At 36.9% G+C, this 13,059-nt stretch overlaps 1 protein-coding gene across 1 annotated transcript in view; it reads left to right on the top strand.

Annotated features, from left to right (window-relative positions):
* Nucleotides 1–8,366: 8,366 nt before the first annotated feature.
* Nucleotides 8,367–13,059, top strand: part of aff4 (AF4/FMR2 family, member 4) — a 20,190-nt gene continuing 15,497 nt past the window's right edge. Inside the window, exons 1-2 of the mRNA XM_014016837.1 lie at nucleotides 8,367–8,577; nucleotides 12,168–12,297. Coding sequence (XP_013872291.1) covers nucleotides 8,561–8,577; nucleotides 12,168–12,297 — 147 coding nt within the window. The 5' untranslated portion in view covers nucleotides 8,367–8,560. The remainder of the gene's footprint in view (nucleotides 8,578–12,167; nucleotides 12,298–13,059) is intronic.

Raw genomic sequence — 13,059 nt, 5'->3', positions numbered from 1 at the left:
CAATAAAGGCATTCTATTCTATTCAATTCTATTCTATTCTATTCTATTCTATTCTATTCTATTCTATTCTATTCTATTCTATTCTATCTGCATATTTCATTAAAATTGGTCTGGTGGTTCATGAAATGTTCTTCTGACCAACAGGCATCTGAGCAGGTCTGCCTTCGCCCTTTGGTAGCAGGCATTAAAAATTAGGATCTGGTGTTTTTTTGTTTTGTTTTTTCCAATGCTAATTTATTAAAGATAGTTATAATACTGTGTTTATTACTGTATTTGTAAAAAAGAGATGCCGATTAGTGAGATGGAGCTGCACACTTGTCTGCATGATTGCTGGCTGTTATAGTTTGCATTAGGGTAACCACTGATTGATTTGTGCTGACAAACGAGACCCAAGCAAATTGCTTTATTGCTCCCAGATGTCAGTTATGTCCGATTATTTGAATACTGCGAAAACAAGCGAGTGAAGTAAACAGCACATTAGTAATTTGTAACTGAGCTCTGTGTGACGCAGCTTGCTGTGAAAATCCACTCCACTTCCTGTTAAAAWWTTTTGCCTACAGGCCGTAGTTGAACCGTTTCCTCGGTTGTGGAGGCAAATGCTCTGTCAAGATTGTTTTGTTGAATTGTTTGTCTGCTTAGACAGAGCAGAGAGTGCATGTTTTCTTCGGCCTCTATACAGCTAATACACGATGCAGTCAGTCCATTTCAAATGTTGAACATTTTGGATTTTCTYGTGGTTTTTGCCCAAATTACCAAAATGTTTTATTTTTACACATMCCAACACCTACAACACTATCGGATTGAACTGACTTTAAAGAGACTAGAGAATTTGCTTAATAACTTTGATGAAGTTTGTTGAAGAAGCTGAAACTTAAATGTTAAAGCTACAAAAAGCAGAACCCTAGCTAAAGTCTAAACAGAGCAAAACATCAGCTAAAAGCTAAACTAAACTAAAAGAAACAAAAGGATAGCTAAATAGATTAGCTAAAATCTAAAAGTAGTAAAAAGGTTAAAGTTACAAGTAGCAAAGTATAGAATGGTAGCTAAAACTAGCAAAAGCCTAGCTACAAGCTATTAGTAGCATAAGGATTAAAAATAAAGCTGTATACTGAAGCAGATTTCAAAGACAACAGTTTTTGAACAATAAGATAATTCAATTGATATCGATGGAGAAAATATTTGTGAATATAATTTTTTATTTTGGAAAGTACAAAGGTTTCAAAAACCAAAAAGTCCAAATCACCTGAATGTTTTGTTGGCTAAATGCTGAGTCAGTATTCACACAATTAAAAAGAACTACCGGTAAAGGGAATCTCAAAAAGTGAGTGCTTTTCAGTATTGGCATTCCAAGAGTTAACTGTGTCAGTAGCTGATGTGGGCAATTTTATAATCAAACATTATTTCCTTTACAAAAATGAGCTTGTCAGAAGTAAGTTGCTTAAAGTGCTCCTCTGGAGTCTGCCAGTTTAATTAGCCCAAATCTTATCAGACATCAGCAGCTCTTTTCTTAAACTCCCCGTTCGGCTGCTCACACAGCAGAAAAATTTGCTACTCATTGTATCCTGACCTCACACATCTGTTCTGCTGTTTTTCCTCCTGCATGAGAGTTAAGCTCCCATGTGGCTGTCCTGCGAAGGTGAAGCTTATTAAGATCATTTCATTTTTCATAGGCCTCTGCTGTGAAACGCTCTGTGGTTTTAGGAATTTTACATTGGCAGCCTCAGTCACATGTTCGATGAGTAAGACGTCCAAAAAACTGTAATGAGATCTACTGAGAACTGCATTCCTTTTCGAGGTGTTTTATTGTTTTGCAATAAATAGAAAATACATTTATGTAAAAAAACTAAAAATTCCCAGGGAGTAAAATAAGTCTAACAAGAAAATGCATGAATTAAAGTCATGCATGCCTACAGCTTTTAGGTTCTTGTTTCTATTTTGCAATCTTAACCTTCCTGCTGCCCTTGGGTCAAAATGACCCCTAAGGCTTCAGTTTTAAGACTCAAACCTCAGGGGGCATAAATAGAGAAATAAATGCTTGTTATAGTGTGTTTTCCAAGCCAGTATGGGTTTCCTTATGATTTTTGAATTATCTTTATTAAAGTTTATTAAAAAGTTTAATAAAAAAAATAGTAAAAGCATTTGGCCAAGCAGGGCATGCTACAAATTTAAACCCATTGACAAATTTGGTGTTCCTACAGGAAAGCTTAAATTGCTCAAGTACTTCAAAAAGATAATTCAAAGACGTGTCATGTTTCACTAACGAAGTAACCAAAAACATTTCCTGAACAATGTGTTCTGTGTCAGTGTCGAGTCAGAACAAACGCTGATTAAGAGGCGCACAACACAAACAAAATCCTGTAACAAAACTCCTTGCTTTTATAACCAGTTTAGAGCCAGTGTGTGTTTAGATCAAGTTAGTAACTATAAAAAAGGTTTTCTTGTGTGATCCTTTTTGAGAAAAAAAAAGCTCATCTTAAAAAAATTTTGTTTCGGAATTCTCCCGGAAAATTCCTGTTTACCATTTTTGTTGGTAAACGGGAATTTTGCTGAATTGTTGCTGAGTGTCATGGAAAAGGCCTCTAAATCATGCAATGTATGTCCAGTTTATTTATTTATTTATTTTGCAATACTAATAAAAGAAAAGGTTTACTAAAAGCASAAGTTTAAGGAAGTATTTGTTTAAAATATCCAGACAATTTCTGCCTATTTTAGCTGCTTTTAACTGCGACAAAACTATGRCACTCCTGCCCAAACAGCTGCTCACAGAGGAAGGTTAACATGGATGCTCCCTCTGGAATTCCCACTGTCAGCGGGTTTGCTTCCAAAAGCACCAGAGGTGGTGGTGCTGGCTGCCAGTCTGAACACACTGCTTTACACAAGATGTTGCAAAACACCCATAATGAATGACCCTTTTGCAGATGTATACAATCAAAGCTTACAAAAAAAATTAAAAAAACAATTATTTGGATATCTACAGTGGGGTGCGAAAGTTGAGCAGCCTGGTTAATTTTCTTGATTTACCTTTATAAATCATTGGTTGTTTGGATAAAAATTATCATATATAGGGACAACAGATGAAAATTAGCTTGTGGCTAACTCTGGCACATTTACAGAAATGTTGATTAATGTTCACTGTCCTTTTTTAAATAAATGAATTCAAATAAGTTAAATATATCATATAGGGGGCAAATACAATCATATTTGAGAAGTGAAATGAAGTTTATATGATTTACAGAAAGTGTGCAATAATTGGTTAAACAAAATTAGGCAGGGGCATAAATTTGAGCACTGTTATTTTATTATTTCAAAACCTTTAGACCTAATTATTGAAACTTAAATTTGGTTTGGTAAGTTCAGTGACCCTTGACCACCATACACAGGTGACTCCAATTATGAGAAAGGGTATTTAAGGAGGGTATTTAAGGGGGAAAATAGTAAGTTTTTCTCCTCTTTGCATCTTCTCTGAAGAGTGGCAGCATGGGAGTCTCAAAATAACTTTCAAATGAGCTAAAAACAAAGATTGTTCACCATCATGGTTTAGGGGAAGGATACAGAAAACTATCTGAGATTTCAGCTTTCAGTCTCCACTGTGAGAAACTGTGACTGTGAGAAAATGGAAGAGCACAGGCACAGTTCAAGTGTAGGCTCCAAGTGGCAGACCAAGACTAATCTGGAATAAACAGAAGCAAAGGGTGTTGAGAACAGTCAGAGTCAACCCACAGACCAGCACCTAAGATCTACAACATAATCTTGCTGCTGATGGAGTCACTGTGCATCGTTCAACTATTCAGCACACTTTACACAAGGAGATGCTGTATGGGAGAGTGATGCAGAGGAAGACTTTTCTCCGCCCACATCACAAACAGAGCTGCTTGAGATATGCTAAAGCACATTTGGACAAGCCAGCTTCATTTTGAAATAAGGTGCTGTGGACTGATGAAACTAAAATAGAGTTATTTGTGCACAACAAGGGCCGTTATGCAGGGAGGGAAAAGAATACAGCACTACAAGAAAAACACCTGCTACCTACAGTGAAATTTGGGGTGGTTCCATCATGCTGTGGGGCAGTGTGGCCAGTACAGGGACTGGGAATCTTGTTAAAGTTGAGGGAAGCATGGATTCCAATCAATATCAGCAGATTCTGGAGACCAATGTCCAGGAATCAGTAACAAAGCTGAAGCTGCTGAAGTCGGGGCTGCATCTTCCAACAAGACAACCACCCTAAACACTGCTCAGAATCTACTAAGGCATTCATGCAGAGGAACAAGTACAATGTTCTGGAATGGCCATCTCAGTCCCCAGACCTGAATATTATTGAAAATCTGTGGTGTCACTTATAGAGAGCTGTCCATGCTCAGAAACCATCAAACCTGAATGAACTAGAGATGTTTGGTAAAGAAGAATGGTCTAAAATACCTTCAGCCACAATCCAGACTCTCATTAGAAGCTATAGGAAGCGTTTAGAGAATATTTCTGTGAAAGGAGGATCTACTAAATATTGAGTTAAGGTTTTTTTATGGTGCCCAAATTTATGCACCTGCCTAATTTTGTTTAACCAATTATTGCACACTTTCTGTAAATCATATCAACTTCATTTCACTTCTCAAATATCACTGTTTGTCTCCTATATGATATATTTTACTGATTTTTTTATCCAAACAATCAATGATTTATAAAGGCAAATCAGAAAAATTAAAAAGGCTGCCCAAACTTTTGCACCCCACTGTAAATCTCTTTTAGATATGACAAAAATAAACACTTGACATCATCAACATGTTAACATGACAATATTCAGTCATTTTCATGTTTGAATTCATGTTCTTAGCTTTATCCAAAGTGTAGCTGCTATTTGTGCCAAAGTGAACAGTGCACAAATGGCAATCTCCACTCGGGATGTCAAAAGTATTAGACATATTGTCTGCYGCTCTCTCAAATGATAGGTCAGTCGGCATGGATTATACAGAAGTCTCAGTGTTAATATCGTACCAGTAAAAGATGTTTCTAGAGCAAATTTTGACACATCCGACTTCAGGAATGACAGGAAAGTTTGTTGAAAGGTTGTCTGGAGGGTCAAGGTGTCTTCTAGCTTAGCTTGGTGCATCTATCGTGTGTGTACATGTTTTTGTTACCTGGTGGTAGGGTTGGGCGATAAATCAATTTAATCGATTAATTCGAATTTGCCATTTATAAAGATTTAATTTTGGGAACATCAAGATTTTTTCCCACCAGTGCACACTTTGGGGCTTCTGTCGTTCGGTCACCACACCTGTCCCCCAAGATGCTCGGTACATGACATGACAATATGGCAGGTAGGAAAGAGGGTCTGCTTCTCAATAAAGGTACTGTTTCTTCAGTTTTCTGGAACTGGTTAGGTTTTGCAACCTCGGACTTAACACAACGAGCACCTCACTGCAAAATCTGTTTGAAGGCTCTTCCTTCAAAAAGCAGGAGTACAACAAATTTGTTTCAACATCTGAAACAGAGGCACTCTAAGTGGGAAGCAAAATCGATTAAAATCGAAAATCAAATTTGGGATGAAAAAAAACTGAGCTTATTTTTTTGGGCCCTATCTGGTGGGGATGATTTTTGACTATTTTCCCAGCACACACAGCCTTCTGAGGACCCACTGTTCCCTATGGGGACCTAAGCCCAGTCCAGTGTTGGTATTTTACCTTTGATAAAATGTTTAGGGCAGACGTTAAATCCATTTTTCCAGTCAAATTTCACTTGTCCCATCTCTAGAATCCAGCTGTTAGTTTAGCATCTTAGCTTAGGAAAAGTGACAGAAAATACTCCTTCCACGTGGGAATGATCCTGAGTCATTATAAGTAGTTTTGTGGTCCTCCGTGTGGAGTTTCAGACTGTTTTCCTGGATTTATTTAAGTGTAAACACAGCTTAACCGGTGCACTGTGATTGAAATCAATGAAGCTGTAACCTGAGTTCGTACGTGCAYCGGTGTCGAGCGGACAGTCACGTGACCATTGTTCTTAAAATAGTCTGACTGGAGGTCCCCATTCAGGTGTAACACTAAAGTTTCCATAGTTCACTTTCATGCAACATAACAGTAATGAAATGGGGCAGCTGCTCATATAAATTTATCTGAACTTAAATTTTTTTTTTACAAGTTTAAGCTTTGAATATCTTCTGTTGTAAAGAGTATAAACACTGTAATAAGTAGAGCTATTTTTATTTTGTCTGTGTTTGGTGATTACAGTTTTAGCTAGTTTTCTGTTACCGTTGAGATGTGAGTTAAGATGGGGTGGATGTAAATAAAAAAAGGAGTCAATATGCTTGATAAAGGGTATATTTGTCTGCTCTTAAAAATTAATGTGCATGAGGTGGAATGGAAACATTTTTTTAATATACTTTGGCCTACTGTTTTTGGTCTGAGACTAACACATAACAAAAGGATATGACTCATTATTTTTTTTCTTATTTTCTTCTGAAAGGATATTACCCAAGAATAAAGTATTTCCTGTAGAAAAGTTCTCTACCTTATCTTCAAAACTAAGTCATGTAGTTAAAACAGTCTAGTTCATTCATTCTTTGACAGGATCTGTAAGATTTCTCTTTAAAGTGGTAACAGGCAGTTCTAATATGTACTTGAGTATATTAAGGGATCTTGGCACAGTAATGCAAACTATTTTAATAATTTAAGATAACCTAAAAAGTGCTGTCTTGCATTTTTACTTGATAAGAAGATAAGATAAGATAAAAACTTTATTGATCCCACAKTGGGGAAATTTGCACATTACTGCAGCTYAATACAGGAGAGGCTGAGAAGAATAATGAAAGATAAATAAAAGATAAAAAAACCACAATATACACATGTGATGTATAATAATGTACCAATTCACATATACACATATACATAAACACATATGCATATACATTTTTATACATATATACCGTATAGTACAGTAAATAAATGAATGAGCCTTGTGATCAAATAATATTGTAATTTTTTTTCTTTAAAAAAAAGAACAAGTTTTATGCTTAATTGAAAAACTGAAAATAATTTGAATATTTGTAAAACAATAATTGATGTAGAGCAATGCATTTGGATTTTCTTGGTCCACCATGCTTTGCTTCCATAAACATGTATATCAAATCATAATTTTTTTGTTTTTTTTTAAGTTTGTGGTGACTTCGTTAATCAGGTTTATCTGTACAATATGATAAATGATATGTACAATATGTGATTTGGGTTTATGTGTTTACATGTTTTCTAAAGTGGGAAATAAATTTGATGTAGAACAATATTTTCTTCATATCGTGCTTTTATAACTTTCATTATAAAGCAACCATATTTATACAAAACTATTAATGAAACGTTATGGCTGATTTAAACAAAAGCAATATGATTTTTAATTTTTTCAAAAGTTAGGYGCTTTTCTTTTTCAAATCAAACTCTGACATAAAAAAAATCAATATAAGTACAGTATGTAAAATGGAAGTTTTATATTGTTCATCTTCATAGTAGATGTACACTTGTAAAATGCAGTGATGCCACATATGTCAGTGTGTGTCATCATCTTGTGTAGCTGATGAAAATGTGTCGTGTTTGTTACGAGGAGCAGGCTGGAAACCTGTGCACTGTTCCTTTAACAGGCTTCTCTGGTGCTCTGCCTTGTGCTTGGGGCATAGTGGGGGAGGGAGGGACGTTGTTGATGAAAAGATGAGCTCCGACTGGTGGAAGTGTGTGACGTCAGGAAAAGGAGAGGGCCTGTGGTGTAAAATAACATGTCCTTATATGGTGGGAGGTGGACAGTGCCATTTGCAGAGAGAGGTGAGATTCATTCTGTTCTCAGGGATCCCGTTTGCTCTGTTTTTTTTTTTTCAATTTATTCTTTAATTTACCTGTAAAGCTACCATAAAACCAATCTAACTTACTTTGTTTATTTGTTTAACAAAAACCTAACTATGTGTTTAATATTTATCTTTTATTTAACTTGAAGGTATTCACTTTAATCTCTATTTTAGGAGTAAAATGAGTCATGTTTGGGTTAAAAACAAAGATTTCTGTGTTCACTGCCTCCCTTTGAGGATTAATATACCTCTAAATGAACAAAAATAAGGTATTTTAAAAAGTGAAAGATTACATTATGTATTTCTATCACTGTTTTTCTCTGTGATGTTGACATTTGCTCATTCACCCCCACCCCCCTTTTAATCTGCTCGCTTGTTCTCCATTCATGCTTTAACCTCAGAACAACAAAACAGAAACAAAAGCTGGGTCTGACTCTCGACTTTGCTTAACATGTGACTTACCTCTGATGTTTTCCTACTTGGTATCGCCTGAGAACAAGCAGTCACCTCCCCTCCCTAAGTCAGATTTGTCTCCACTCCAAGGAAATGCACTTAGTCGAGTAAGGAAACTGTAGTTGCACTCTTCCAGCTGGACACTTGTACATTCATTTAGTAAAAAGGGACCAGGCTGTCTTCAAAGGAGGAAGTTGGTGGACAAGTTTAGGCTAACAAGCCATGACAAGGATATTTGTGAATCTCTGAAAGATCTTTTGAACCCCCCCTCCTTCCAATGTTTCAGTGGTTGGGGCCATGGCCTCTCAGTCAGGGTAAGAAATGTTCAGCTAGTTGGTTGTTTTCAATATCTTGCTATATGTTTTATGAAAGTATGAAAATCTTCTGTATAGCACAGTAAAACTTTAGTGTTTCTTCTAGTTTTGGATGACATTTCATCATGGTTATGTTAGAGGCCCAGTCATATATTCATAATAATCAGATAACCATCAGCTCTTATTTACTGGTTTCACACAAGTTGTGGTTGTTGTGAGTTAGAAAGAGACATAYGAGCTGATTAATTTGGGTACAACATGAACTGTTTTCTCAACTCAGAAGACTTTGACCTTTTCTGTTTAGCATGCTGTTGAATCACTACATTACTTTACACACTAATAGTTTTCTTTAAGCTTGAGAAGTGAGACATGCTTTACAAGCTTTTATGTATGTTTGTAATAAAGTAAATATTTTGTTTTACTTCTTATTCATTAGATACATGTAGGGGAACTTGGGCCTTGCTTGGCCAAAATTTCCAAGTCAAAGCTCACCTGACCGGACCGTCTAACTTCAAAACAGAGATTGTGTAACGCAGATATTATCTTTTGCTTCATCTGGATATCTACAAACATATCTTAYATTAATATAATTGATTCTGTGGGGTTTTATATTAAGAGTAAATCAAATATTGGCTTAAATTGTACAGTTTAGTTATACTACATTCTTAAAAAACTCTTTAGCTTGGAAGTTACAACTTGATTTGAAAAATTAAAACCAGGATGACCAAGGTTGGCAAGACACCTGTCAAATCAATGAGTAAAGTTTATTAGTACAAACATACTTTAAATTTAATTGGTTTAAAATTAGGGGTGCACCGATTGTAGGTTTCTGGGTGATCACGATCCGATTCCAATTTTGGCCAATACTTATTTTTTAAACAGCTGATCAGTATCAGATGTTATAAGGTCCCAAAACACATTCAAAGTTCCAATTGTATTTCATTGAAACAATCCAAACTTGTTCCACCGATTTTGTGTAAGTATCAGCCGATTTCCCGAAATTAAGGAAAAAAGTGCAGATAAATCGTCTGGCTGATTTAACTGTGCACCCCTATTTTATATGTTTAATGGTAATTTTGTATGCATAAAAAACAGAATGAAATCATCAGGAATTGACTTTGCAGTGACCTCATGTCACCAGCCTTTTCTTTTTTGTTGTTATTGCCCTCAGTTTGAATTTATGACATACTTTGTTTATTCAAACTAAAAGTGTACTTTGTTGTGTTTTCCTCTACAYACTAAAGTAAGCCCTGCATAAGATAGTCCCCTCTAATTTAAGGTACTCTTTTTGTTTTCACACTTAAGCTGTCCTTTTGTTACATGAAAGGCTCAGATTTAAAGAACACTTCAATGACTTGGTTAGATACATTTATTAACTACCACGTTTCTGCACCAGCTGTTTGAAACCAGCAACAGACAGTTGAGTTTTGCATGCAGGGATTTCCTGTACCACAGTGTGACAGAGTCTCACAACTCATAAGAATCAACAGATCAGGTCAGTAAGTGGATAAGATGGATGTGAGTGGCGTTTATAAAAGACCCTGCCTCTGTGCAAACAGTGGATCATTCAGAGAAGCAGTCCCACTCCYAACCAACTTCAACCGATTAATTTACATTTAATGTACTATTATTATGGCATAGTAACAACAGTATTGGTACACTGTTTAGTATCACTACTTGTCTGACCAGTTAAAACGTGTAGTCTTATTTAGAGTGCTTTGGCTTTAACCACACACAACATTTATAACATGAAAGACCCTCAAATGAAAGATTGTGCTTGTCAGCTGTGTGGTAAATTAGACAGAATGACTATCATTACACTGAGTTTACTGAGTGTGGTTTTAGTAAATCATCTTCACTGTTGGCTGTCATGGACACGTGATGTCGGCACAAGGTAATCAGTGGTCAGTTCAGTTGTAGTAACTTTGTTATTATGAAAAGTGTTTTGTTGTGCATTTAGGTTTGGTATAGTCTTACTTCTTAGCTGCGCTGTACAACAACATTTTGAATTCTTTACATGTCCACTGACCAAACTGTTAAAAACAACTACCATTCACTCGTTCGTAGAAATGCGCCAGTTCTGGCTTTGTGGGTCAGTTTCTTTGTGTATCTAGCAGTTGACTGCTAGAGACAAGAGGCGTTAACGTTTTTGTTTTGCGTGTGTCTGTAGGGTTAACTAAATATCTAATGAACCTAATGATTTTAGTAAAACTTTCAGAGGGTAGTTACAGGATTTACATCTGCAGCTGATTAACTTCTGGAGTTACCCTGTTCAAGATGGCCACCTTAGCAGACATAATAATTCCTGTAACTTGGCAACTTTTACTGATATGGAGCTCAAATTTGGTGTGTTAGTAGCTGAGTCATCATCAAGTTTCCCAACAGCTATTCCGTCTTGCAAGTTGTAACAAAATCACGAGATTTACAAGGTTTGATCAAAACTGCTGTAACTCCATCACTTCTCAGCACAAGATGGCTTTTAATTATGGCTGCAATGACTTCTAAGTCAGCTTCAGTTAACTGGGTTTGGAGCACCAAGGCCCCCGGACCTGCACAGCCCTTGCTGCAGGTGAGGTGGCCCTCAGTAGGGTGAACCCATATGGCGCTCTCAGGTTGAGCCCAACCATGCCTCCAGGTTGGAGGCCTGATCACCAGGTTCTCGTGTGTCCCTCCCACAAACCTGGCTCCAGGTTCTGGCCCCGGTAACCCACATCCAGGCGAGGGACGTTGAGCTTCTTGCTGTCTTCTGTCCATCCAAGTATGGTCAATCGCTCTTTGTCAGGTCTGTCACATAGAACCAGTCTGCCTTGGGAGATCCTACCGATCATTCAGGCACACCAACTCATCCACCTTCTCCTCCTAGCTGTTTGTAAATCTCATTCTTCTTCACAGTTAATGACTCATATCTGGTTGGCACTGATGATGTGAAACAGGCAAAAGTTTTGTTAAAAGATTTGCTGGGAAGTTACACTACAGACTCACTGATGAGTTTTACAGAAAGACAGTCAGAAGTTATAAAAACGTTTGATTGTGTAAACACTGGTAAGCATTTTGTCTCCAACTACGGCAGAGTTTCTTGTCCTAATAAATGACTTTAGGATAGTGGTGAAAGAAATATTGATACAAACAGTAGCTGTGTGTAGTTGCACTTTAGAAGAAAAACTGTCATGATCAAGGGAAATCGTTGTTTTACTTGTTGGTTTTGTTTTCTTTTTGCTCTGAAACCAGAGCAGAAAGACTTCAGCACTGCATATTATTTGTTCTTTGATCACAAGTCATATAGTCATCACAATATTACAGGTTTTCTTGATATTGTGCAGCCCTAGTGGAGGATTTAAAAAGAATATGAGAGCCGCTTTATTGTGTCTGGACAAGCCTAAGCTTATTAGAGACTACTTTCCCCACAGGTCATCTCTGAATATCGCTGTTTATGTTTTTGCAATATACCAAAATAAAAGCTCACAAATATGTGTATACCCTATTTATATCCTAAATAATGCTACCTTGTCTTCATTAGCTATTATATACACACAGTCTACTAATTGTTTTCTTTATTTAAGCTGATTTTCTTGCTCTGTTTGTGTTAACAGCAACATGAACCGTGAGGACCGGAATGTGCTCCGAATGAAAGAAAGAGAAAGGAGAAATCAAGAAATCCAGCAGGGAGGAGGAGAGGCCTTTCCAGCTAATTCACCTCTCTTCCCCGAACCCTATAAAGTTGTAAGTTTGTTTAGAGTCTTAATTCACAGTTGGCATGTAGTTGATCTGTTTGAAGTGACGTGCAACTCTTACAGGAAGTGAAAGCTGCAATGTCAGAAAGCTTCTTAGAGGTGCAGCRTTGTTCATGTTTACTGTTCAAGTTCTGAAGAATAAAAAGGTTAAGGTGGGATGTTTTGTTTCAACATGTCTGAATATTTAGTAACTAATATTTTTAATTTTGTTCTAATCTAGATGATCTCACAAATTAAAAAAGGTAACTTACATAGCATGTGTTATGTTAATCATAATCAGATATTAAAAGAAATACTTGGTGCTTTGAAATATAAGCTCAACCAGTTGTCTCGTGATCAGTAATCGGCTAGCTGCACAGAATTCAAAACAGCCTGCTGACAGTTCCTGGTGTTGATTTGCTGTTTTGTCACGCAGCTGTTAATAGTAAACAAAGCAAGACACGGTGTCTCTGCTGCACTTCCTCCTGTGTCGTCTGCTTGTGCTCACARCAGATATAAAGGCCATCCAGCTCCTGCCAGCCAATATAATTGTAAAGAGGATTTAGTTTCTCTGTACTGGTGTAATCTTTGCCACTAACCAGATTTGAGCAGATGTAAGTGGCTCCTCTCCTTAACTAGGCCTAGCCATCAAAGAAGCAGTGAGGAATGTGTCCTGACAGGTTGCGAATAGAAAAGCCACCAAAGGTGAGTGATGTGTGTGTGTGTGTGTGTGTGTGTGTGTGTGTGTGTGTGTGTGTGTGTGTGTGTGTGT

This window comes from Austrofundulus limnaeus, unplaced genomic scaffold (assembly GCF_001266775.1).
Source record: "Austrofundulus limnaeus strain Quisiro unplaced genomic scaffold, Austrofundulus_limnaeus-1.0 Scaffold156, whole genome shotgun sequence".
Classification (NCBI taxonomy): Eukaryota; Metazoa; Chordata; class Actinopteri; order Cyprinodontiformes; family Rivulidae; genus Austrofundulus; species Austrofundulus limnaeus.
Note: the sequence above shows the minus strand (reverse complement) of the source record. Positions and strands in the feature narration are given on the sequence as shown.